Source organism: Colletotrichum destructivum, chromosome 3 (genome assembly GCF_034447905.1).
Source record: "Colletotrichum destructivum chromosome 3, complete sequence".
In the NCBI taxonomy this organism is placed as follows: domain Eukaryota; kingdom Fungi; phylum Ascomycota; class Sordariomycetes; order Glomerellales; family Glomerellaceae; genus Colletotrichum; species Colletotrichum destructivum.
In genome coordinates, this window is record NC_085898.1 from 5601695 (window position 1) to 5627611 (window position 25917).

General features: G+C 55.7%; 9 protein-coding genes across 9 annotated transcripts; 5 read left to right on the forward strand and 4 right to left on the reverse strand.

The window, feature by feature from the left end:
- The first annotated feature begins 3695 nt into the window (after positions 1 to 3695).
- CDEST_05821 (Putative major facilitator, sugar transporter, major facilitator superfamily) lies at positions 3696 to 6111 on the forward strand. Its single transcript, XM_062921980.1, has 3 exons — positions 3696 to 3967; positions 4043 to 5219; positions 5309 to 6111. Exons 1-3 carry the CDS (start codon positions 3951 to 3953, stop codon positions 5780 to 5782), a joined length of 1668 nt encoding a protein of 555 aa, XP_062778031.1. The 5' UTR covers positions 3696 to 3950; the 3' UTR covers positions 5783 to 6111.
- Position 6112: 1 nt separating this feature from the next.
- On the reverse strand, positions 6113 to 7131 carry CDEST_05822 (Putative GNAT domain, acyl-CoA N-acyltransferase). Its single transcript, XM_062921981.1, has one exon. It carries the CDS (start codon positions 6903 to 6905, stop codon positions 6132 to 6134), a length of 774 nt encoding a protein of 257 aa, XP_062778032.1. The 5' UTR covers positions 6906 to 7131; the 3' UTR covers positions 6113 to 6131.
- Positions 7132 to 7868: 737 nt separating this feature from the next.
- CDEST_05823 (Putative chloramphenicol acetyltransferase-like domain superfamily) lies at positions 7869 to 8486 on the reverse strand (the record flags this gene model as incomplete). Its single annotated transcript, XM_062921982.1, has 1 exon — positions 7869 to 8486. One exon carries the CDS (start codon positions 8484 to 8486, stop codon positions 7869 to 7871), a length of 618 nt encoding a protein of 205 aa, XP_062778033.1.
- A 2998-nt stretch (positions 8487 to 11484) lies between these two features.
- Positions 11485 to 13343, forward strand: CDEST_05824 (Putative Cellulose-binding domain, fungal, pectate lyase, pectin lyase/virulence factor). Its single transcript, XM_062921983.1, has 2 exons — positions 11485 to 12235; positions 12311 to 13343. Exons 1-2 carry the CDS (start codon positions 11690 to 11692, stop codon positions 13148 to 13150), a joined length of 1386 nt encoding a protein of 461 aa, XP_062778034.1. The 5' UTR covers positions 11485 to 11689; the 3' UTR covers positions 13151 to 13343.
- A 612-nt stretch (positions 13344 to 13955) lies between these two features.
- On the forward strand, positions 13956 to 15705 carry CDEST_05825 (Putative major facilitator superfamily, MFS transporter superfamily; the record flags this gene model as incomplete). Its single annotated transcript, XM_062921984.1, has 4 exons — positions 13956 to 14071; positions 14136 to 14176; positions 14246 to 14496; positions 14572 to 15705. 4 exons carry the CDS (start codon positions 13956 to 13958, stop codon positions 15703 to 15705), a joined length of 1542 nt encoding a protein of 513 aa, XP_062778035.1.
- Positions 15706 to 15924: 219 nt separating this feature from the next.
- Positions 15925 to 17883, reverse strand: CDEST_05826 (Putative D-isomer specific 2-hydroxyacid dehydrogenase, NAD-binding domain-containing protein). The gene is made up of 4 exons (XM_062921985.1): positions 17119 to 17883; positions 16966 to 17018; positions 16815 to 16896; positions 15925 to 16716 (listed from the first exon to the last, which is right to left on the reverse strand). The coding sequence occupies exons 1-4, from the start codon at positions 17469 to 17471 to the stop codon at positions 16116 to 16118; spliced, it is 1089 nt and encodes a 362-aa protein (XP_062778036.1). The 5' UTR covers positions 17472 to 17883; the 3' UTR covers positions 15925 to 16115.
- A 402-nt stretch (positions 17884 to 18285) lies between these two features.
- Positions 18286 to 21066, forward strand: CDEST_05827 (Putative GNAT domain, acyl-CoA N-acyltransferase). The gene is made up of 2 exons (XM_062921986.1): positions 18286 to 18676; positions 18742 to 21066. Exons 1-2 carry the CDS (start codon positions 18634 to 18636, stop codon positions 19251 to 19253), a joined length of 555 nt encoding a protein of 184 aa, XP_062778037.1. The 5' UTR covers positions 18286 to 18633; the 3' UTR covers positions 19254 to 21066.
- On the reverse strand, positions 19311 to 20687 carry CDEST_05828 (Putative LYR motif-containing protein Cup1; the record flags this gene model as incomplete). Its single annotated transcript, XM_062921987.1, has 1 exon — positions 19311 to 20687. One exon carries the CDS (start codon positions 20685 to 20687, stop codon positions 19311 to 19313), a length of 1377 nt encoding a protein of 458 aa, XP_062778038.1.
- An 866-nt stretch (positions 21067 to 21932) lies between the features above and the next one.
- CDEST_05829 (Putative transcription regulator HTH, APSES-type DNA-binding domain-containing protein) lies at positions 21933 to 25499 on the forward strand (the record flags this gene model as incomplete). Its single annotated transcript, XM_062921988.1, has 3 exons — positions 21933 to 23006; positions 23107 to 24835; positions 24895 to 25499. Exons 1-3 carry the CDS (start codon positions 22758 to 22760, stop codon positions 25497 to 25499), a joined length of 2583 nt encoding a protein of 860 aa, XP_062778039.1. The 5' UTR covers positions 21933 to 22757.
- Positions 25500 to 25917: the final 418 nt, after the last annotated feature.

Sequence of the window (25917 nt, forward strand, 5' to 3'; positions counted from 1 at the left end):
TTTAGGAGCATGACTTCAACTCCTGTCTGGCCTGTGGCCTTGGAGCCACGATAACCGGTAGTCGCTTTGTCTGCGGTGCAACCAGATCAGGGCAGTACCCTGGCGGTGAAAATACTACAATGCAGAGCCTTCCTTTTCGGAGTTCGAAGTTTCCTTCTTCGAGTCCTGGATGAGACGAGGTCTAATTTCCTCCTGTCCACGGAAGATTTCCTCACCTGATGAAGTTTCAGCAGTCACGCCGTCAGGCTCAAGAGAGCTACGGCACTAGAGTTAGAGCAATAAAACTAACAGATATACCTGGCGACCATGATGTTTGAACGAACCAGTAGAAATGTCCATTCGAGTCGCCTTGAATCTCCACCTCGCTCACTTGAAGACTTCTGGGCGATCTGTCACTGGCCAGCCGAAGCGCATTATCAAAGATACAGCGAATATTTCGCATTGCCTAACACTCGGGTCAGGGACATCATATCAGAGGATCCCGTCCTCAGAATCGTGATCCCTACGCAACACAGCACAACCGCACCGTCGACGGCGCGGTGCATGCTGACAGCAATCTTACGTCCGGCCCTTGATGAACTTGCGCGTCCAGGCCTGTTGAGAGAGCAGGCAGGTCCAAGCTGTAGGCACTTGGGCACACGACTTTGTAGACCAAGGGACTAGCAAGCGGTTGTATACAAACCAGAAGGCCTACTCGACGGAGGGCACGGTGAGAGATTCCGAGACGGAGACGTGGCGGAGATAGGTTAGACTTCAGGATGAAGCGAGGAACACCGAAGTAGCACGTCTTTCATGCCGTCTTCTTTGCAGGGCAACTCACAGCTCACAGCCGGCCGAGGCGTGCGGTGTGGGCTGTTGGGGTGGGCAATAGGGGGTTGAGAGAAGAAGGCAAAACTGGATCACGGCCTCGGTCCCGAAAAGCACAAGAGAGTAAGAATTTTTGCAACTCGGCCAATTACCGGGATTCACAGGAACGGGTTGAGGGCTCGCGACTCCTTCCGGATGATGTTGCATGTTGGGGTTTTCGGGTGTTTTCGTAGCACTGGCTGGCGGTGACTGTGTGCGAGGTGGGCTTCCTGTTCTGGACCGAGTGAGGATGAAGGCGGCTCCTTTTCCCGCCTCGTATCGCCCGCCAGTGGATGCGGCGACCGGTCCAGCTGTCTACTATTAGACACCCGCTGCAAGGTGCTCGGTCTAGAAGTGGCTGCGGCCGAGGTGTGCTGCCTCTCGACTGTTGTTGTGGTGTTACTCCAGGCTTCAAGTCTCCCCTTTTTCTGCTTCTTCCCAAGTCGTGATTGCGGAGGGAGTCGGGGTTTGATCAGTGGCACTGGGGGGACGATGGAGGAGGAGGAGGAGGAGGAGGAGGAGAGACTGGGGACAAAGTTGAGTGCGAAAACTTTGAAACGGGCTGTGAGCAGAGTCTTTTTTTCGCCAAGTGAGTAGCATGAAAACATGGAGAAAGGGGGGGGGGAGTATTCGGAGCGACTCTCTGAAGGCTGGAGAAGCAAAAGAAGAAAAAACTGGACAGAAAAGTGGCCTGTACACGTGTAGCATCGCGGAATCGCTTCAGAGCCAAGACGAGCCTCTCCATTTATCATTTCTCCTTCCCCATCAAAAGACGATGGAGTCGGTCCGTTGATTTCAGCGAGGCGGCGGAGAGCGGACGGCATGGATGCCCTCCCACTTTTGGAATCGGACCGTTCAGACTCCACATTCCACTCCCATTTTCCACCCCGAACTGCGGAGAACGGGGGGGGAAGGACAAGAGAGTTTGGCGCGTCCAATGTTGGAGTGTTGGGGCCCCGATGCTCCGCGCCTGGCGGTCAAGCGCCTCCGTCGGAGGGGCCGGGGAACATCGTGGAGGTACCGCTACATCGGCAGGACGGCCCACGACCCACGGGGTTTGAGACAAAGTTGCGATGGTCGGGCGGAGAAGGGAAGACCATTGGCGCTGGGCAGTCTGGGGTTGAGGATTGGGTAATGGGATGGGATAGGATGAGATTTGGGGTTGAAAGTCTAAGCCAAGGACCAGACAGAAGAGAAGAGTAAGTCAATAGAGCAGAGGAGAAGTGACGCCGTAGACGACGAACAGGCGTTCGATGGTGGCCAAGTGGACGTCATACAATACACAATACGTTCATATCCTTCTGCTGCTGCATCCAAGATTCCTATTCCGTCGGTGAGGGAGCGGATGGGGGATGGGATGGGCATCATGTCCAACTGAACCGCCGCGCCGGAAGACCGCGTCTCCCAGGGCATCGTTCGCGGCCCCGGCAAGGATGGCATTGACTCGTGTTATTGTGCCGCCCAGCCAGCATGGGACAGACATTTCTTGAGTTATGCCGACAATATGAAAAAGGGTGGTTAAACGTGGATACTATTTGCCAATAACAACATACACACGCTCACACACACACATAAGAAAGGCCGTTTATGCTACGCCTTGAGTGCGGCTCGAACAGGTTACTTGTGTGACCCGTCTGCCTGTCTCCAATGGGAGACAGACAGACTGGGAGAGTGAGAGAGAAACAAGATCGGACGCGCCGTTGGCTGACTCGCACAAGAGGGTCCTGGGATCGTCATTAATTTTTTATTCTTGGTGTTTCCCCAATTTCCAAGACACTGCACTCGCCGCTGGCACAACCCGCTCCGTTCCCCACGGATTCCACGGTCACGACCTCCCGCACCCACACCAGTTGGCAATATTGTGGTGTATTGTGATGGTCTGAAGATTGGGGGAGCTGGGAGGGGCCTTCACTATTCTATGCATGCACGGATACAGTCCGTCACTACTATCACAGGCAGCCTACGTACCTATGCGGTGATGATGGTGGTCTTCTCGGCTTCTCGCCGTGAGCTGACTGCACCACCCACCCTTGGCAGCCCGCATCGGACAGGCTTCTCTTGGCTGCACAAGTCGATTTCGTGTGCCAATGTTCGCATACCACACCCCTGCTCTTCTGTCGGACTATGACGGGGGCCAAGCGGCCGATCTCCAAGCCTCACTCCGGATTCACCCAACCATTGTTGGCCTTGAGAGCCCCCATGAACAGCTGCTCTTTACGATTATGCCTGTCAGTGAATCCCGGGGGGGAGACTGGGAGAGAGAGAGAGATGGGAAGAGAGGGAGAGAGAGAAAGAGAGAGAGAGCAAAAGAGCGAGAGTCGGGGCTTTACCAGGGATCAGTGTGTTAGCCAGTCAGTTGTCAACTTTGTTAGCTCGTCTCAAGCTCCATCCCCATCCCATCTCAAACAAAACTATCACCCCGAGAATGTGGGCTGCCACCTCACCCCCGGATTATCGATGCTTGTGGTTTTCTTGTCGCGTGCGTGGCGTCCTCCCCCCACACACAGAATCAGAGAGTAATGAATGGGGATGAGCATGGATCGAGTTCATGTACGGATACTCGCGGTACGTCTCCTCCCACAGCTTTCCCACACCTTGTTTCGACCCTCAACCCACCTTCTCGTCGAATCTTATTCTTCCAGGCCCTGCGCCCCCGGGCGACCAAGAGACGGTAGGCCCGAGTCGGCCTCTCGGGTAACGTCATAGTAGCGTTCCCCATCACTATATTCGGGTCAGCAGATCTTTGACTTACGATCGTCCAAGGCGCGGCAGGATATGTTGTATGTGGCTTACGGTCAGTATAAAGCCTTTTCCATCGTGCCTTTAGGAGAAACGTCACCCCCTGGCATAATACCCAAAGCCCTCTCCTCGGTTTTGGTCTTCAAAAGCACCTCCCTTTCTCCCCTCCTCTTCCCATCTCACAGAGCTTCAACAAAGCTTTTCCTGGCATCTAGATTCTTTTTGGGATCTACATCCGCATGATACCTTGAGCGGCTGAGTCGTCTCTGTTTCCCCGTGAAACAAAACATCACGACCGCAAAACTTCCTATATCCCAACAACACCTAGCGTAGATCGGCAACCCTCGCCGCGGTTCTTCGCAATCATGGGTTTGGGTAAACTGTAAGCTGCTTGTCATGCTGCCGAACACACACTCCATAGAGCTCATCACGACTAACACTGTTCCCCCCCTCACAGGTCCGTCCGCATCAATGGCGCTGAGTGCGGTGCCGAGGCCCTCATGCTCGGTGCCATCACCAGCATAGGAGGCTTCCTCTTCGGCTACGACACGGGTCAGATCTCGGGCATGCTTCTCTTCTCCGACTTCAAGAAACGCTTCGCCACCGGCAGCCTTGGCCCCGACGGTCTCCCGCAATGGGTGCCCACCACCCAGTCGCTCATGGTCTCGCTCATGAGCATCGGCACCCTCATCGGCGCCCTTTCCGGCGCCTACACGGCCGACTGGTGGGGCAGACGCCGGAGTTTGAGCTTCGGTGTCGCCATCTTCATCATCGGTAACATCATCCAGATCTCGGCCATGAACTCGTGGGTGCACATGATGGTTGGTCGCTTCATCGCCGGTCTGGGCGTCGGTAACCTGTCCATCGGTGTCCCCATGTTCCAGTCCGAGTGCTCCCCGCGCGAGATCCGTGGCGCCGTCGTCGCCTCGTACCAGCTGCTCATCACCTTCGGTATCCTCATCTCCAACCTCATCAACTTCGGCGTCCGCAACTTCCAAGACTCGGACGCCTCGTGGCGCATCGTTATCGGCCTCGGCATCGGCTTCTCCCTGCCTCTGGGTCTGGGCATCCTCTTCGTCCCCGAGTCTCCCCGCTGGCTGGCCGGTCGCCAGGACTGGGAGGGCTCGCGCATGGCCTTGGCTCGTCTCCGTGGCCTGAAGGACGACCCCCACTGCGACCTCGTCGAGAAGGATCTCCAGGAAATGTTCAAGGTTATCGAGGAGGAATCCAAGACCGGCTACGGCACCTGGGCCGAGTGCTTCACCGGATCGTCCGGCATCCCCAAGACCGTCTACAGGACTCTGCTCGGAATCAGCCTGCATTTCATCCAGCAGTGGACTGGTGTCAACTTCTTCTTCTACTACGGAGCGACCATCTTCGAGTCGGCTGGCATCGAGGACCCCATCATGATGCAGCTGATTCTCGGAGCCGTCAACGTCTTCTGCACTTTCTTCGGCCTCTACGCCGTGGAGAAGTACGGCAGACGCTGGCCCTTGTTCATCGGTGCCGTCTGGCAGACCGCCTGGCTCACCGTCTTTGCCGCCGTCGGTGTGGCCATGCCCCCGGAAACCAACTCGACTACCGGCATTGTCATGATTGTCTCGGCCTGCATGTTTATTGCCTCCTTCGCCAGCGTAAGTTAACTACTCACACGCCCCGTTCAACATTCCCAGATATGGATGTGTCAGTCCATTCTAGATCACAAGCTAACATTCCAACTTAGACCTGGGGACCCATGTGTTGGTGTGTCATTGGCGAGACGTTTCCTCTCCGCACCAGAGCGAAGCAGGCATCCCTCGCCACGGCCGGAAACTGGCTCGGAAACTTCCTCATTGCCTTCCTCACGCCCTACGCCACCGCCGGCATTGGCTACTCGTACGGCTTCGTCTTCGCCGCCTGCAACTTGGCCGGCGCGGTTCTCGTCTGGTTCTTCCTTTACGAGACGAAGATGCTTTCTCTCGAGAACGTCGACCGCATGTACAGCGACCCCAGCGTCAAGCCTTACTCCTCCAGCAAGTGGGTGCCGCCTGGCTACATCACCCGCAAGCAGAAGGACGACTCTGCCTTCCAGCGCGCCTCAGTGCACAGCGAGAACACTGCCGTCGGCGGCGACCAGCACAAGGAGAAGACGAGCGATGACGAGAGGCCCTTCTCGGAACACCACACCAAGCAAGAGCCCTTGGCCAACAATGTTTAGAGAGGGAAAATGTACAGTAAAACAATTAGGGGGAAATAACTGAAAAGCATGGATATTTGCTTACAAATAGCGAGCGTTTGGCGCTTGAACGCCTGGTCAAGGCGTTAGAAATGTATTTTTATGGTCACATCATGAATGATTCCAATGGACACATCATAACCTGATGTTCCCTTCAACGGGCATGTACTGCACTTTCAGTTCACGTATGCAATCCTAACACGAGCATATGCAAGATGAAAAACTAGTGACAATCCAAAGAAAGCTCTTGCACTTCTGAGCCGTCCCAATATGCGAATATGTTGTTTCTATATCTTTGTATAATATATTTCTGGAATTCAAGCAAGATGCCTCACTGGCCCCCGCCTGTGCGCATAAAAATGTTGGACGGCCTATCGCGGTGCGTAAACTGCTCCTCAACCTCGTACTCGATCTCGGGGCCGTCCTGCTTGAAGCCCAGCTTCGAGTACACGTGTCTGCCCATGCTCGACGCCTCGAGGAGCAGCTCGAGCCCGCCGCGTCGCTTGGCCTCGTCAAGACCCCACTGCACCAGCTTCTTGGCGATTCCCTTCCCTTGGAACGCGGGGTCCACGGCGCACATGTCCAGCACGAACACGGCCGGCTCGTCCGACGCCGCCTTCTCGCGGATAACCTCCTCGCGCCGCTTGTGGAGGGACCCCATACACGCGGCGGCGTAGCGCTGCTCGGCCTCGTTGCCGGGGAAGATGGACTCGAGGTTGAGGTCCTTGATAAGGTCCTTGGGCGGCGCGTCGCCGTGGCCCTCGACGGCCGACTGCTGCACCCAGATGGCCATGCCGGCGATCCTCCGCTGGCCGGGCCGCTCAGGGTCCGGGAGGGTGGCCTTGAGGAAGACGGTGTTCGGCTCGCCCTTGTTGTTCTTGGTCACGGAGCTGAAGCGGTTGGCCATGCGCGAGGCGTGGAAGGCCTGGCCCTCAGGGGTGTCCCAACCAGGGTTCATGGAGATGAAGACGCCGTCGCGGACCTGGTGGCCGAAGGCGTTGCAGACGACCTCATTGACCTGCGTGAAGTCCTCGGGCTGCGTGATGACCTCGATGCGCACCTCCGAGGAGGTCTTCCCCGCGTTGTCGGTGGCGGTGATCGTCATTGTGCGCTTGCGGGGAAATTTGGAGTTGATGGCGGGGTAAAACGGTGACGTCTGTCGATTATGTTTTGATTTTTGGGGTGAACTGGTTTCGCGGAGCGGAGCGACGAGGTGGTGTGATGCTCGGACTTCGGCGTTCTGGTAGTGTGTCGACAACTCAACACCAGGATGTACAAATCTTTAGGCGAAGGAGATGATGTAGACAAGTGTCTTCTGACGAAGAACAGGCTGAAGAAAGGACGGCAGCGCCAAGCCAAACACCCGCTCCATATGACGGACGACAGAGGCTAAACCTGCTCGACGCATGAATCGTCCAATGCTCCGCGCCAACGGTCCACCAAACTCCGCATTTCGGAGGAGACTAGGCCGCGAAAGTGAAATGTTGGTCTAAGAGTTAGCGCTGAGAGTCGGGTTTCCATTATCAATCAGAAACGCGTTCCGAGCCTTGTCCAAGGCGCGAAAACATCATGCAGCGACGTCGACGATGGCTTCAGTATCTTGTAGTGAACACCGAAAGTCAGCTGTTCGAAGTTTGAAACCCTACACGACTGTTGCCTCCAGGAACTTGGCTTTTTTTTTTCTTTCTTTTTTTTTTTTTTTTTTTTACACTTCTTTGCTCCTTTTTAATTGAGCTTCAGCTTATTTACGGGCATTTGCGTCAATTGTTGGTCGAGATGAATTAGACAGATTTACTGTGGGAGGTCTAGTCGTCTATCTCAGTTCGTAGATCTGGCAAAGGGGCGTAGAGAAGCTGTTTAGGATTTAAAATTAGGGATGACTCTTAGCAACTTCCAATACTGATTTGCAACTCCAAACGCAATAAGGGTTCAAAGTGGCTTAGGCTAGCACAGCATAGGATACAACACAAATCAGAATCCAAGTGTTTCTGATCTTGGAAGTGACTAACTTAGCTGAAACTAAACTCTTAGTAGGCCTGAGAACCCAACTGCAGGACAACTTTGAGGTCTATCTAACAACGCCATAGAACCATTGCATCCAACGCTTATCGTTACAAAGAATATCCATAGCCTGTGGTTGGAGTGACACCGACACTTGGTAATTTGACCCCAAGTCGTTGTTCGGCAAGATCAACGCCGTACCCTCCCTGGTCGTAGCGTTTACTGGGCGCACAACATCTGCCATTGTCGTCGGGACCCCTGGAATATCCCATGTGAGGTCCACTCCGATGGTCCTCCAGGAATCGACGCTAAAGCCTGTCGGGTGCTCTAGGCAGATGTTGGTGCATAGGTATCGTAGGTCCGGACAGGCGCACATGAGAGCCGTTTGCGTGGCGACGAAGTCCTCGTCCACGGCTTCGACCATGGCATTGATGGAGCTGGCCAAGTGGGCTAGAAGATCTATGTTTTCAGCAGCGTCCATGACCTCTTTTAGCGGAACCCTTGTGACGAGGTAGGCCGTGGTGTTGCCAAAGAAATTTACTGTTTCGTGGTGGAAGGCGCGTCCTCTCCAGTTGACGGGCGTCAAGAGTCTTGCTTCCCAGTCGAGGCTGATTTCATCAGGGCTCTTTGTCCTCATTCTGGCCATGGTGGCGTAGGCCCAAATCAGGGCTGTGAGGCAGTCCATTGTTGAGGGCGATCCCCTGCACGTCCTTCTCGTCGTAACAAAGTGCCGTAGAGTTTCCAAATTTTGCCAACTGATGAGGAATATCACTTCAGACTCTGCCCTGAGAAGCTTATGCCCCACCGGATCCTCCCCAGCAGGTAGCGATGTAGTTGTGGCAGGTCCAATAGGATACTCTTGCAAGACAAATTCCGGACATGCTGAGAGGAGGGCACCAAGTGTGGGTTTCTTTTCCACTACCCTCTTTGAAATCTTCTCTTCATCCAGAGCTTGAGAGGATGGACATGAGAACACCCTTTTCCTTGTCTGGGCTGCAAAACATTCCATGAACATCTGCATACAGGCGGCATCTGCAACAGCCTTGTTCAGATGTACCCAGAGAAGGAGCCCGCCTCTGATGAATGACGTTTCAACGTAGCTGACTGGGGCTTGGCTAAATTGCCCTGTGCCTTGCTGAATCTCAAAATACCTTTGACGAACACAAAGCTTGAAGAAACCAGGTGGAAACTTTTCTCCCTGAGCTCTGCATACGAATAGCCGAGTGTGGTGTTGGATCCTGTGGTTCTAAGCGGTATAACGTCATAATGCCTAACAACAAGAGATATTTTACCTGAGGCAAGGTTGACCTGGAGAGTGCCGGCAAAGTCAGGCCTTTGTACTGCAAGTCTATCAAGGGCATTTCGTAAAGATGCCAGTATAACGTTTGGTGATGCATTATGACTTGTTGGAAAGCATATGCAGACACTAAGGAACTCGCGACGAGCTGCTTGGTCCCACGCTGATAGAGATATTTCTAGCGGTTTAGGCGTAATACCCATGACGTTGTTTGAGCTGCTCATTTTGTATGTGAGTATGCGTGCAATGCAGAGTAAGTATGTTTTAGAGTTCTGTAGTACTATTAGCAAAAGCAAAAGCAATGCTGAAGGTCTTTTTAAATAAGTAGGCAGGTAGTCAGATGTTGTTTTAACTTACAGGAGGCTGGTGTCTGGAAGATGCTGCGTAGGCTTTTCTTCCTTATGTAGAGAAGGAGAATATCCTTTTCAGGGCAGATAATAACTTTTAGGAAGATACCACTTAGCCTTTCTAAACTAGTTGCTTGAAGCTTGAAGATGTTATAGAGCCTTTAGGGCAGGTTTTCCCTTAGCAGGATAGCTTTACTTGAAACTTGTGCTTTGCTTTGATGAGCGTATTAGCTTTACTGTAAAATTGAAGCCAAGCTGAAACTAAGTTAGGTTGTATTGCATTTAAGTAGAAAATGGAAAACATTCTCAGAAGTTTTTTACAGTGAATAAAGGAGCATATAGCGTAAAATATTTGCAGTGAACCACAACTAGATAGTATGTGTCTTGCTATATTCCACATGCAAATAAATCAAACCTAACTTGAGGTCGGATGTTTAAGGGGGCTTTAGCTGTGATTTACGCTACTAGTTGATTTAATTAACGCTGTGAATAGTTCTTTAGGCTAAGTTAGGAAAGCCTATTAGAAGTTGCCCAGCCTAAATTGAAAAGCTTACGCAAGACTAGGTAGGATACTGGAGGTTAATGTAATAGTGTAACTATATTTATGTCAAACATGAATTTTGCATAATTTCATTACATTTCCTACTTACGAAGGGCAACATTATAGAGCTAGGTAGCATTTTTACTCTTTAGAACAAGTAGTAGAAATAGAAGAACAAAGTAAGTAAAAGGAGTGCACACTTATATTTTGTGAATAGTAGTAAATCAACATCATTATTGCTCGTCTACAATGATTTGCCTCTTTGCAAGCGGACAAACAACTCAAACCCCTATGTAATATCCTGCCAAAACCCTGCCCTGTGACATGAAATTCATAAGGGGTTTCTCAAGAAGGTAGAAAACTCCTTCGCTTTGCCTTGGACAATCAGTTCCATTTTAGGTTTGGCTTGCAGGAAATTCCGGGATTACTATTCAACTGGCCCAGCTGGGAATTCTCTGCATTGCCAATAAAAATGGAGAGCCCCTCCCATACCTTTTTTCTTGGAGGATTCAGTCAGTTGGCCCATGGCAAACGAACGCACAAAAACAAGCCGAAAAGTTGAGGGAGACCTATGTAGCCACGTCGAAGAACGCAAAGCTTGCATTCTTCTCAGACAAGCGATAACCTAGGCTCTCATCCGCCCCTGGGAAACCGTTCCATGTGGCCATGTCGTGATAAGAAGCCAGTGAGTTGTGGTTGTCTGTTTGGTTTGAAGGATTGTCTGGCTGGGTTTTATGACGGGGTTCCTCCTGTGGCCTGCACATCTGGAGCACGCTGATCATCGATGCAATCAATCTATCTGCGAAATGCGAACCGGAGCTATCCGAAGAGCCCCCCCCCCCCCAAAGGGATCCCAGGGGGTGTGCCCTGTTGAAGCAACGAGTACACGCCAAAATTGCCAAATGTCTTTAGAGGCGAATCCGGTCTACTGGGTTTGCGTTCTTGCTTTTGACCCTTTGCACTGCAATTCGAGTCACTGTAGGTCTCACGCAGCACTTTTGTTGGTGTTGAAATTCCGGTGGTGTCGGGACCCGATAGATGCCGAAGAACAGACTCTGCGCTCATCCTGAACAGGAACTCCGTACTCCTTAGCCAAGCATTCACGAAGTACTTCCCGTAAGAGGTAAGGTATTAGTCTTATGATCTCGGCGACAGTTGCCATGTTAAAGGTACTGGAGCATCTTTGCTCTGAAAACGGCATGGGGAGCCACGAAGAAGACGTCACTTTTCTCAGTTAGGCAGACTTTGAACGATTCAGGGGGGGACTTAATGAATGCAAGGTCCATGAAGTGTGGCCAGTCACCAATCAAAAGCCGGTGTATGACCGTATGGTTCCTATCTGGTCAACCCCTAAATTGCAGTGACAAGAATAGTTTGTTTCGGATAAAACATGTCAGATCCTCTTCGGGACGGCTACGGCACCCTCCCCCCGGAGATCGCGGGGACAATTCACGATATTTAGTATCGAATTTTCCTCTTCCCCTCGACATCGGAGTGAACCGCATCGATTTTACTTTCCCTCACTTTCGTTCACATCCGCCCCTCGTTCAACTTTTGTCTTGTCCAGTTTGTTTCTACGTTGGATATCGAGTTCCGGAACTCAACAACCACTCTCTTTTCTACTAGGCACGAACCACTCATTTAAAACCCTTTTTTTCCCTCGATCCAACCCCCCCCCCCCCCCCCCCCCCTGTAATTCCACAATGAAGTCGGCTTCAGCCATCTTGGCGGTCTTGGCGGCCGTGGCCAACTTGACGGCAGCTCAAACCGTGAGCGGAAAGGCGGAGGGTTTTGCCACCGGAGTTACCGGCGGCGGCAGCGCAGCCGCCGTCACGCCCAAGGACATCGACGAGCTGACGAAGTATCTCACCGACAGCGAGCCCCGCGTCATCGTCCTCTCCAAGGAGTATGACTTTACGGAGTCCGAGGGCACCGAGTCCGGCACCGCCTGTGCCAGCTGGGGAACCGGCGCTGCGTGCCAAAGAATCATCCAGGATGACTGCGGCAGCAACACTAAGGAGACGGGCACCTGGTTCAAGGCCGCCAGAACGCCTATTGACGTTGGCTCCAACAAGACCATCCTGGGCGTCGGGAACAAGGGCGCCATCAAGGGCAAGGGCTTGAGGATGAAGGGCAGCAATGTCATTATCCAGAACATCGAAGTCAAAGACTTGAACCACAAGTACGTCTGGGGAGGCGACGCGCTCTCGTTTGCCGGTGCCGATCTCGTCTGGGTTGACCATGTAACCGTAAGAATCCCTCCCTCCATTTCTTGTCACTCGGTTCTGTTTTCGAAGTTGGACATGTGTTAATTCGATGTGCAGACCACCCGCCCCGGCCGCCAGCACTACGTCTTCGGCTTCGAGCCCAGCAAGCGCATCACCCTGTCCAACAACTTCATCAACGGCGACTCGACCTACTCCACCGGCTGCAACGGATACCACTACTGGACGTTCGAGATGGTCGGCGAGGACGACCAGATCACCATGAAGAACAACTACATCTACAAGACGGCCGGCCGCGGCCCTGCCCTCAGCGGCGCCACCCTCCTGCACGCCGTCAACAACGTGTGGAGCGACACCAACGGCCACGCCATCGAGGGTGGCGAGGCCACAGCCCGCGGCATCTTCGAGGGCAACGTCTTCATCAACGTCAAGCAGCTCGTCTCGGACTACAAGGGCAGGCTCTTCTCCTCTCCCGACGCCACCACCAACGCGCAGTGCAAGTCGGCCCTCGGCCGGGCGTGCGAGATCAATGTCTTCGAGGACACCACCGACGACTTCAAGTACACCGACACCACATTTTTCGGCGACTTCAAGGGCCTCGGCATCGCCAGCGCCGCCGCCGCCAGCAAGATCAAGACCAGCGTCCCTGCCAATGCCGGCGCCGGCAAGCTGAGCGCCGCCTCCTCTTCGTCGTCTGCTGACGCGCCCTCCAAGTCTGCTGGAGAGACTGCCGAAAAGGCCGAGGCTGCCCCCTCCAGCACGCCTGTTGCTTCTACCCCCGCTGCGCCCAAGGCCACGGAGGCCGCCGCCAAGCCCGCTTCCGGCTCCGGATCCGTTGCCCTGTACGGCCAGTGTGGTGGCCAGGGTTACTCTGGCGCTACCGCCTGCTCGTCTGGCAAGTGCGAGTTCGTGAACGACTGGTACTCCCAGTGTGTCTAAGTTGTCGGCGTCGACTCTCGACGAAAGACCGTCCTGAATATCAGCAGGACCACGGTGGAGATCGCGGGCTTGGATGAGAATCCAGCGTGCTACTCTATCGGCATTCATGTAATAATAGCTTTTTACCTGTACCTAAAAACAACGTATCAAAGATAGCCAGGCCCAGACCCGGTTAGCCACTGCTCACACTCACCTTCCATACTGTTATCTTGTAATTCCGATGAAAAGCCGCTCCAGGGGTGCCCAGAAGAAGCCTTGGGCAGCCGAATTCCTACTCTCTCCAACTAATCCGTTGGCTCGCGCATGACAAAATTCTGCAAGAAAATGTAACAGGGAAGCGGGCTAATAGAAAAGCCGTTATCGCACAAAGGCAGATGACATGAATTTAGGTGCGGGCTGAGGCCCGACTGCCGAACATCCACTGGCGCAATGGAGCGAGAAATGGCATCATCGTCAGTCCCCCCCTTGGGTGAAACCACACATTGACGTGCAAAGGAACACCTGGCGGACCAATGACGAGTTTCCGAACGACGAGCAAGATAAGGACCCGGGAAAACGACTACCTCCTCGCTATTGCCGGCATCACGGCTGGGATCTGGAACACCACCGGAGGTCCATTGAAAGGGGTTTGGATCTCCGCCCGCCGGTGATGTGCTCCGATACGGAGCTGACGACTTGAGCTATTGTTCTTTCCCCCCCAAAAAGGCTCTAACAGAAGACTATTAATTGCTCTACGAAGTTTGTCCTTTCTTAACCAGTTGATTGAGTCAATCCCGGACAAGAGCCATCATCTAGATTGCCTGTCATGTCTGCTCCTACTCCCCCTTCACGCCGGTGGTATCACTGGTTCGCGCCGACCGATACCCCGGAAGAACGAAAGCTGATCCTGAAGCTCGACTTTCTCATTGTGCCCTACGCTTTGTAAGAAGAAGTCCTCCTTCGTTGTTTGTGTGTCTATTTCAAGTGCTGATGTACAGACTTACAGCATCATCTACTGGGTCAAGTATATTGATCAGATCAACATCAGTAAGTGAACCTCCTCCCCCCCCCCATATCCAGAAGGCTTCGTTAGAAGTCCGTGACTAACGTCCATAGATAATGCGTATGTTTCGGGCATGGCAGATGAGCTCGGCTTCCACGGCAACGAGCTCGTCCAGTTCCAGACCATCTTCGTCGTGGGCAACGTAGTCGGCCTCCTCCCCTTCATCTACCTGTTCCCACGAGTGCCGATGCATGTACTCGTCCCGACTCTGGATCTTGGATGGGGGCTCTTCACCCTTCTCCAGTACCGCGCTAATTCCTATGCCGAGATCATGGCGTACCGGTTCATGGTGGCCATCTTTGAGGTCTGTCCGGTCCCGCCCCTCTCGGTCTCGTAACTTTAGACTGTATACATGCAGTATAGACTGACCGAGAACCAGGCTTCATACTTCCCGGGCGTCCACTTCGTGCTCGGCTCCTGGTACCGAAGCGACGAGATCGGCCGCCGGGGCGGCATCTTCTACATCGGCCTCACCCTCGGCACCCTCACCGCGTCCCTCCTGCAGGCCGCCGCCGTCACGTACCTCGACGGCACCCATGGCCTGGCCGGCTGGCGCTGGCTCTTCATCATCAACGCCGTCATCACGCTCCCGCTCGCCCTCGTCGGCTACTTCGTCTGGCCGGGGACACCCGCAAAGCCCAACAGGCTGCTGATGACGGAAGCGGAGCTCGCGCTGGCGCGCTCGCGCCTCGAGGAGGCCGGCGCGTCGACGCGAAGCACGCCCTTCTCGCTCGCCCTGCTGCGGCGCATCTTCACCAACTGGCGGTTCTACCTACTCATCCTCTGGGACATCTTCTTCTTCAACACGAGCGCCAACAGCGCCGCGTTCCTCCTCTGGATCAAGAGCCTCGGCCGCTACAGCACGGCCGAGATGAACAACCTCGCGGCGCTGAGCCCCGGCCTCGGCATCTTCTTCGTGCTCTTCATCAACTTCAGCGCCGACCTCTGGATCGGCCGCCCGGCGGCCATCACGCTGGCGTCGGCGGTCAACCTCTCGGGCCTCGTCATCCTGGCCGTGTGGAACGTGCCGGAGGCGGCCAAGTGGTACGCCTTCAGCACGACATACTCGGCCGTCGCGGTGTCGTCGGTGCTGTACGGATGGGCCAACATCATCCTCAAGCACAACATCGAGGAGCGGGCGCTGACGCTGATTCTCATGACGGCCATCGCCACCTCGACGAACGCGTGGATCCCGTTGTTCGTGTACCCGACCGTCGAGGCCCCGCGGTTTCCCAAGGGCTACGTCTACTCGGCCGTCATGGTCGTGCTGCTGGTCATCACGACGCAGGTTGTGAGGCTTCTACTTGGATCTCACGGGTATGTGTCCCTGGGAAAGGGGTTAGTAACATTTGGCCAGATAAATGACTGTCGGAACAGGGAGAAACGTATACGCAAGTCCCAGGACTCGCTGGCTGCCGAGGATGCCGTCAGCGAATCTGTCGAGGGCCAATCGTCCTCGGCTTACGAGATCCCCGACCGGAAAGGGCTGACACCGCGAGTCGCTACTGTTTGATTAGGTGTCCGTCTCATAAGATCAAGAGCAAGTGTTGAAGAACGAAAGGAAGGGACGAGGAAACGATATATGCGTAGAAAAGATGGGCGATCGAACGGGGGTTGAGAGTGGTCGCGAATGTGGTTATAAATGGTACATGAAGGTATAGGCTGCGGTAACCAGGCGCTTTGTTCGATGTCATCCGCTGGCAGCGTCAAACAATGTAACAAGAGTTGGCCATTGTTGCTAGGACTGCCATTGATTCAACAGCGTAAATGAATCGGCGTGGCGTACAAGAGGTACCGCTGGGATAGTTCACATTGCATTTCATCAGGAGTATAGCCTATGTACACAAGATTCCGTCTAGCTGATGGCGGAACGAGTAATAAAAACATTAGCGGAATGAATGCCTTCGCCTCTGTTCACTTGATCTAGTAACCCTCCTTCTTGTTGACGAGGTTGGTGAGCTTCTTGCCCTCGCTCAGCCTCTGCAGGTTCAGCTCCAGGATCCCCAAGACGCGCTCCGCGTAGCTCGTCGACAGGCCGCTGATGTGCGGCGTGATGAGCAGGTTCTTGGCCTTCCACAGCGGGTGGCCGTCGGGCAGCGGCTCCGGGTCCGTGACGTCGAGGGCGGCGCCGCGGATGGTGCCCTTGTCGAGGGCGGCGATCAGGTCGTCCGTGTTGATGATGGGACCCCGGGCGATGTTGGAGATGAAGGTCCGCCGCTCAGCCAGGATCTCGAGCTCGGGCGCTGCGAGCAGGTGGCTCGTCTTGTCCGTCAGGGGCGTGGCGACGACGAGCAGGTCGAGGCCGGAGCCGAGGAAGGCGTGCAGGTCGGCCTTGGAGGCACCCGAGAACCACTTGGACGGGAACTTGCCCTCCGGGTCGCCGAGGCCGGGCGGCGTGTACGTGTTATCGCGCCTCGAGTCGGGCGTCGGGCGCGGGTGAAGGGTGTAAGCGTGCACCTTGAAGCCGAGGGCCGTGGCCACGCGTGCTGTTTGTCTGCCGATGCTGCCGTAGCCGAGGATTCCTCTGTGATGGTGTGAGATGGGATGGGATGGGATGGGATGAGGTAAGATGTATAGAGCAGGACTCGCTATGTGAGACCGAATGAACGGGGGCTTGCTTACATTGTGCGGCCGACGGCGTCTTCGACATAGTCATCGCCGCGCTTCCAATGGCCCGCGCGAGAGTTGTCAATATATTTGGGAACTGAGTGAGTGTCAGCAGCTGCATCTGTCCAAGTGTCCTACTCGTCACCCCGAGGAATGCGTCTCTTACGCTGATGCTGGAACGAGAGGTACGTCGTGATGATCCATTCGGAGATCTGAGGCCTGCGCTCGACAGTCAGCAACAAAACAGACGAGACTAGACGACGACAACGATGACGACGACTGTATCAGCGGACGGGGGGGGGGGGGGGGGGGGGCTCACCCGTGAACACCGTTCGCCGTGCAGAAGCTCACGTCCGTGTCCTTGAACAACGGGTCCTGGAGGATGTGGTTTGCGCCGGCGCTCTGCAGCTGGACGTAGTGCAGCTTGGGCGCCGCCTCGGGCGTGGGCAGGGCGCTACCGGTCAGCAGGATCGTCACGTCCTTCCAGTCGTCCGGGTTGAAGCCGTCGCCGGGCTTCCTGTCGGCCCAGCCGAGCTCGTGGTAGACGACCTTGAGGTCCGGGAACTGGTCATGCAGGCGGTCGAGATACTCCTGCGGCGGCACCCACTGGGAGAGGATGAGAAGCTTATGGCCCTTGAGGGTCTTGTTTGGCGGGGGGAGCAGCATGATCATTGATGCGACGGGGGATGAGGGGAGATTGTGAGGATGATGTTGTTGCTGGTGGTGAGTGAAAGAGTAAGAAAGATTATGTGAGATTGTAGGTAAAGGTGTAGGTAGGAATGATGAGAGTGTGTACGTAGCGTTCACTCACACCTAAGCAAAGATATTATTTAACAGGTGATGGATGAGAGGAGGGAGGATTGGGGGTTTCGTTTCAGGCCCCGATGGGATCACAAATGTAACAGAGTCGCCCAGCGGCCAACCAAGCTCCAAGCTTACCCCCTCCACATCTTTATGGGATTCCGCCCCGGCACGCCTTGGGTGCGGGGGGTGGACGCTTTGCGCATCGCAGGGTCGAATTGCGCAACGGGCAGGTCGGAAGGCCGCCGATGCGACCGACGCGAGGATCTTTAGGTGTGTGGGGGGAGGGGGGGATTCAGACGGTTGGGTATCTCTTACTCGTCCGTAGTAGGGACTGAAGAGCATCACTGACTCCCGGCCCGGTGTCGGCGGATAAGATTGCGCCGGGGGGGATGCCGCCGAAGACGCCAGCCAGTCTTTTGTAGAGTGCGTATATCTATCTGTAGGTTGAATGTAGATATCAGGGAAGTTGAACATATACATCTGTGTATTGGAGTGAGTGAGTGTGTTTGTGTCTGACATCTGCGTCTGCGTGATACTCTGTACAGTCTTTCCCAAAGCCAAGCAGTAAAGGATGAGATTAGTCAGTGAAAGTAATGGTGGAGCTTGATGAGACCCGGTTGCTGATTACACCTGTTCCGTAAGGGTACTATGATAAGGAGGGGGGGGTCCTGACCACCTCCCACTCATGTTATCATGACTTTCTTCTTCGGCTACATCAGGTTGAATGCTATCGAAACTGATCATAGCTTTGGTCTCGAGTTTCTCGCTCACAGCAAGGTGCATCATGAATCATGCAACGCCTCAGTAGGCGGTGAAAACAAGCATCAGTTCTGCCGTGGCGGTTGAGAGGGGAATGCTTCTATTTCCCCACCTAACGACATGAGGCACGCCCTTTGAGAAATGGATCCTCACCTAGGACCTCTGAGTGCATAAATACGACCTATTGCCTCTCATCGAGGCTCTGATAGTGGTATTCATATTCCCGATCACCACCACGACGCGTCTTTAGAAGCCTCGTATACCTCCCAAAATGGCGCCCTCAGGCCCGACCATCCGGCACGCGCGTCGTCAAGGTGAGAGAAGAGGCCGCGGCAACGCCCAAGCGGCTTCTAAGCCAAGCTGCTAACCCTACCGAAAGACATACCCATCATCCTGAGCCTCATCAGGGAGCTCGCAGACTACGAGCGCGAGCTTGACAGCGTTCAGGCGACCGAGGAGTCTCTCGGAAACACAATCGCCTTCGCCCCCGCGGACCAGACGACCTACACACCGGGCAAGCCGCAAACGGAGCCCACGGCGCCGGGCAGGCCGGCGCGGTGCCTGCTGCTCTTCAACGAGGCCGGCGAGGGCGTCGGCATGGCTCTGTATTTTTACAACTACAGCACCTGGCGCGCCAAGCCGGGCGTTTACCTTGAGGACCTCTACGTGCGGCAGTCGGAGCGGAACAAGGGCTACGGCAAGCGGCTGCTCGTCGAGCTGGCCAAGGAGGTCGTCGCCATGGACGGCGGCCGGCTGGAGTGGGTCGTCTTGAAGTGGAACGAGCCGAGCATCAAGTTCTACGAGTCCATCGGCGCAAAGGCCATGGACGACTGGGTGGGCATGCGCGTCGACGGCGACGCGCTGCCGAGGCTGGCGGGCTTGCTCGGGTGATGGGAGAGTGCCTGTCTACCAAGATAAGGGGGAAGAAAGAAAAGAAATAGAACGCTTCTATCCCTTTAGCGTTTGGCCGTCCATTTTAGGGCCCTTGGCCTTCGCTGTCTCGTCGCCGCCAGCGGGTCCCTTAGGCATCCGAGCGTAAGGAGTAGCCGATTTTGGTCTCTTCCCTTTCGCGTCGACGTCCTCGAAGAGACGGTGGTGCGCTGCCGTGGCCACGGGGACCTTTGCCTTCTTGACGCCCCAAACAGGTCTTGCGAACGACGGCTTAAAGCCTGCCTTCTCGGGCGCGGGCTCCATGTAAGAAGTCGCTTGCCACATCCTTTCATACTCGCGTCGGACCTCTCGCGTACGGAAGGGCTGCTTTCGAGACGTTGGGATCTTGGCGCCCGTTTTGGACCGGCGCTTCACGGAGGGCAACCACTTGGCAGTCTTGGAGTAAGGCCCTTCGTCAAACTGCCCGGTCAAGCGAGAGAGCTGTCTGCCCCGAAAGCGCTCGACATCGCGTGCGGGCAAGCGAGTGTGTATTGTCCAGTCCCATGATGGCGTCTCGCCAGGCTTCGTGCCGATGGACACGGCAATGCGCCTTTGCGGCGGGAACCTATACAACTCCTTGGGCGCATCCCCGGACGCGAGCAGCTTGAGGAAATCCCATGCGTCCTCGGCGACGGGAGGCATGATCTTGTCCGCGGTCCACTTCCACCACTTTCGCACAGCCTTGGTCACCCTTCTCGGGGCGGTTGGGCGGCCCCAGATGTCCTCCCTAGGCACCTTCTTCATCGGATCGAGGTTTCTGAAGGGACTTCTCGGGAAGGCGGAGCCCGTGGCATCGCGCTGATGGGATTGTTGGGCCTTGATGTAGGCGCGCAGCTTGGGGATGTCCCAGTTGTCCTCGATGGGGCTGAGGTGCTGGTACACCCAGGGGGTGGGGTCTTCTCTGTCCCAGTTTCGTTTCCAGGGATGCGTCTTGAGGAGTTTCTCTTTCTTCTTTCTGTCCTTTTCCGCTTGCTCCATGCGTCGCTGGAGCTGTTCGGGGCCAAGGGGCGGTTCTGGTTCTTTTGCGACCAACAAGGACACGAGCTCGCGACGGCGTTTGCCCAGGCGGCCAAAAGTGTGCCACATGACCTTGCGCAAGCGTTTTTGGTCACCGTTGGCGGCGGCCTGCAGAAAGGGTATCCGTTGCTTTCCATCTAGGAGGTGCTTTTTCCGGCGGTACTCTTCGTCTTTGCGGGCTTGTTCGGGATTGGGGGATCTGAGAATTTGCGATTCACGTTCGGCGGCTCTTTGCCGCTCCTCTCGAAAGCGAGTTTGTATGGTTTCGAAAAGAAAGGGACGTATGGTGGCTGGGTAGTAGGTTGCCGCTCGAAGGAGATGGCGATAGACATGCAGCGGCTGCACGGGATGCGGAAGGGGGATTCGAGATTGTGGCATCGTGGGACGATAGAAGGCGTCAATTGGCGGTGGAAGGGCAATGTGTTGAGGGTTAGGGGATAGGCGGTGATGGTCTTTTTGCTGGCATGGCTATTGTGACTGGCTAGTCGGGACAGAGACAGAGACGCATGTGCGATGTCGAGCAGGATGCATGCAGATAGATGGCAGATGATGGCATTTGGCAGATAGGCGTGGCAGGCGCAGAGACTGTGAGATGCGGTGTGTAGTCCCCCCTAGGGGGGGCGATTGGCCAAAGCTCCGGGGAGTGGGGCAGTTCAGCATCGAGCAGCTCAGCTACCTTCCGACCTTCCTAGGTACCTAGGTCCCCTGTAGATGAAATATGGCTCTATGAGTAGATACTTGTGGAATAGATTCACACTTGTTTGCAACCTACCTACGTTGCTTAAAGCAACGCAACTTGAATTGGACCTCATCGTATGTACAAGGTATGTAAAATGATAGATAGGCTAAGCTGTTGGAATAGTTGAGCAGGATACTCGATCCTCTCTCTGTACAATGCGTGCTTCAGGTAGGTATCCCGTCTGTTAGGGTGGAAATGCTGTAAATAAAGTGAGAGAGGCATTGTCTGTGTGCTCGTAGCAGGCGATTCTGCACAGGGAAAACAAGCATTTTTCCACGGCACGTATTTCTCTGAGAATCCTAAAGCTGCGAGAGCCAGATAGCCAGATAGCCAGATAACCAGATAACCAGATAACTCCCTTGGACCCTGAGCTTGGCTGAGAGTGGAAACGCACGCGATAAGTAGCCTGATAGGGTCGGTAGAGAGCGGCAGTTACAGGATGAACTGAGAGCAGCACACGTCCAGACGCGTCACAGTGGTCACTGAACGGAGCGTGTCGAGGGAAGAAGGTCTCAGGATACGTACCACTTGCAGTCGGACACTCAGAGCACAGATAGTACCTGGATATCCGTACCTGCTTGGTTACTTACCGGCCATTAGTGGCCTGTGCGTCTCGCTCAGCAACGCACAAGCACCAATCCCCTCCAACCCTCCCACGGTGCACATACACATCAGCGAGTACCGATACAGGTACAGTGGACTTGCTCAGCGCTCTTCCTGTCCGTAATTGAGACGCGACACGTTGAGACACGCCGCTCGCCTCGCGAAACAGACACGTCCACGTCCCCGTCCCCGTCCACGGTTCCCGTCGCTCCCCCGACAGCTTTAATTGAAATTCCCTTTCGGGCTCAGCGCTGCGGGTCTTTTTTCAGTCTCGGGCCCGGCAACCAGACGACGAGACTGTCGATTATGATCTCTGATTCTAGTCTCCGATCTCTGTCTGATACCTGTCCACCCTTGAGAACCTGGCCTTCGTCTCTCTCTCTCTCTCGCTCTTGTCGCTATCTCCAAGAGTCTTCTGTTGCTCGCCCAAACAAGAAGAGCCACTCGCTCTCCCTCCTCCGTACTCCAGTCTGACCACGACCCAAAGACCGGCCAACCTCACTTATTTAGGAATAGCCGCGCGCTGTCGTCCCCTCCTCCCTCCCTCCCTCAACCCTCAAAGCTTTGGCTACTTACGACATCCACGCATTCCTCCTTCACTCACCCCTCAACCTTCGATCTGCCGCCTGCCAAAGGTGCTTTCTTTACTCTGGTGCACGCCGATATCGACACCACACACCACGTCAAAGGCGACTGCAGTCACACAATACCACTATTGCACTGGGGCCAAAGGAAGGTAGCGCATCGCAACGCAACGTAACACAACGGCCGCCCGAACCAAAGACGAACCACCCGGTCCAAAGAGAAGATAGTCCAAAGACCAGAGCGACAAGGCCGGCGGCTGCACCCATTCCACTCCGCCTCATAAGTTGCCTCAATTCTCACTTCGACTCAACTCAACTCCATCAACTTCTCAGTCGCCAAAAAAAAGTGCAAAAATCCACCCACCGCCCGTCGATCGACTCACCTGCCGATAACCTCCCCTCTTCTCGACGACGTCCTCCCTTCCGAACCCCCCCCCTCCGACGACGTCTTCTCTCAATCGGAATCTCCATCGCCTGCCGTCGAACCAATCCTCATTGCCTCCAATGTTGTAGCGCCGACACATGTCTTCGATCGCCCTCACGACCAGCCAACCCTCCCGCTCCCTTCATTCCCGCCGCAAATCTTCCTTGTCTGCAGCGCGACTCAACGACACCTTCAGAAACGTCGACCCCGTCGCCATGATGCCTTCCGCATCGCAATCGCAACCCTCTTCGCAACAGTCCTTCACAATGAGCCAGCAATCCCAGGCCGGCTACCGCAACTATGGAGCGGACTCTAGGCTCGCCAATGAGGCGCCACAAATCTACAGCGTAAGTAGTCCCGCTTCCCCTCTCTTGCGATGGCATTGCCCCCTCCAGCGTTGGTGTGGCACTGCTCTTCGGGTTTGTCGTATTGACACGTCGCACATAGGCGGTCTACTCCGGCGTCGACGTCTACGAAATGGAAGTGAACGGTATCGCCGTCATGCGCAGGCGGCAAGACAGCTGGCTCAATGCGACCCAGATCCTCAAGGTGGCCGGCGTCGATAAGGGAAAGCGCACAAAAATTCTTGAAAAGGAGATCCAGACCGGCGAGCACGAGAAGGTCCAGGGAGGCTACGGTAAATACCAGGGTACTTGGATCAAGTTCGACCGCGGCGTCGAAGTGTGCCGCCAGTACGGCGTCGAGGAGGTTCTGCGCCCCCTGTTAACCTACGACATGGGCCAGGACGGCGGAGTCGCCGGCCGCGGCGATTTCAACACGCCCACCAAGGAACAGGCCATGGCCGCCCAGAGGAAACGCCTCTATAACGCTGGCAACGAGGCGAGGACGAACGGCATGGCCGGTCTCAACGGCACCTTTTTCAAAAACATCTCGGCCACCGCCTCGCACGCCGTCGCCGCCATCAGCAAGGCCCGCTTCGACTCCCCCGGCCCGAGGAGTCGCAACGGCCCGACCAAGACGCCCAGCTTCAGCCGCCAGAGCTCTATGCAAAACGGCGACGACTTCCCCGGCAACTCCCAGCAGAGCTTCGCTTCGGACTTCGGAAACAACCCCAACGATTCGGCCTACTCGACCCAGCAGACGAGCCAGCAGCCGTTCGCCGACGGCCCCGAGCCCCCTCGTAAGCGCCAGCGCGTGACAATGACCCCGCAAGAGAGCTTCGGGGCATACAGCAACTCCATGGAGATGTACCAAAACAACTTCCCCGGCTCGCCTACGGAACCCAACGAGTCCTTCATCTACTCCCAGGTGAACCCCACCACGCACGACGGCCACAGTCCCCTGAGCCCCCTGCCGTTCGAGATGTCCCCCGACGCCGAGTCGAAGCGGAGCATGCTGATGAGCCTTTTTATGGACTCGGCGACTTCAGACCAGTCCAAGCACGAGATGCTGCGGACTTTGGCTCCCATAGAGCTGGACATGCCCATCGACCAACAAAGCCACACCGCTCTCCACTGGGCCGCCACATTATCGCGCATGTCGCTGTTGCGCGCGCTAATCACGGCCGGCGCGAGCCCCTTTCGTGTCAACGCCTCGGGGGAGACTGCTCTTGTCAGGGCGTGTGTCGTGACAAATTCCATGGATCTGGGCCAGTTCCCCGAACTTCTCGACGTCCTCGGGGGCACCATTGAGGTCCGCGACAGCAAGGGACGGACCGTGCTACATCACATTGCCATGACCAGCGCCGTCAAAGGTAGGAATGCGGCCAGCCGATACTATCTCGAGAGCCTCTTGGAATGGGTAGTGCGGCAAGGCAGCAACCCGGCAACCAACGGAAAGGGGGACGGCGCGCCGGCTAGCTCGCAGAGCCAGCCGCAAGCGCAAGCGCAGCCCAAGATGGGCATCGCGCGCTTCATGACGGAGATTGTCAACGCACAAGACCACGCTGGCGACACGGCGCTGAACATTGCTGCACGGATAGGAAACCGGAGCATTATTTCGCAGCTGCTGGAGGTTGGCGCCGATCCCAACATTGCCAACCGCGCCGGTCTCCGGCCCGTGGACTTTGGCATCGGGGGCGATGCTACCGAAGAGGGCTCAAATATACTCAAAGGGGCCCATGGCGCCGGCACCAACGAGATCAACGGAGAGACCGAGAGGGACGGGATTGTCAGCAGCGAGAGGACAAAGGAAAGCAGCGACGACATAATTTCATGTGAGGCCCCGTTCCGAAAGCCCCCTTTTCCTGCAGGGTAGTATTCTAACAATAGCTAGCCATCACACACCTTCTCAACGAAGCTAGCTCAACGTTCCAAGGCGAAGTCAAGACAAAACAGGCCGTCATCGAGTCCCTCCACTCGACCCTCCGCACGACGTCGGCGCAGCTCGGCGAGGCCCGGCGGAACCTCGAGGCCATGCAGGCAACGTTGCGGAAGCAGCAGCTCGCGCGGCAAAAGGTGTCGAACCTCAGCCACGCGCGCGAGGAGGAGCAGGTGCGCTTGACGCAAGAGCAGAACCGCGCGGGGCGGACCGACTCGCTCTCGTCGTCGTGGGAGACGGAGCTCAGCGCGGCGCTCGAGACGGCCGGCACCAACGGCGAGGGCGGTCTGCTACCGTCGGCGGCGGTTCTCAAGGCGCGGCTGGCTGCCGTGTCGGCGCGGAGGGACGTGACACGCAAGATGGCGGGCGCGCTCAAGGGCCGGAGCAAGGACCTCGAGGTCAAGTACCGGCGCGTCGTCGCCATGTGCACGGGCGAGCCCGAGGACCAGGTCGATGCCGTTGTTGACGGCCTGCTGCGGGCCGTCGAGAGCGAGAAGGGCGAGCTGGAGGTGGAGCGCGTGAGGCGGTTCCTCGGCGGCGTTGAGGGTGTGGTGCATTGAAAAGCAAGGGAGGGGGGGTGGGGGTCATCGAGAATCCCTCGTCTTGGTCCTTAACCACCTCTTGGTCCTCGTGCTGCATGCCCAAAAGGGGAGAGGAAACCTGTGCCTTTGGGTTGGAAGCTGTTTTTTGTTCTGTCCGGTGTTTGTCATACCCCCTTGCAATTTGGAAGAGTCTCTCACCCTCCAACAATAACGACAGGCCTTCTTGGTCAACCAAATCTTATAGGTCTCGAAGAAAAGGAGAAGAGCGATGAAGAAAGGACCGAAGAGAAGAGAGACGAGGAAAGGAGGCATCGTCGGATTATTTTGCAGCATCGTTTGCCGCAGCTGGGAACGGATGGGCGTTTGGTCGGTTTGGATTGGCTCGCTTTTTATTCTATTTTTACTTCTTCTGCCTTGTCCCCCACCAGCATTTGGG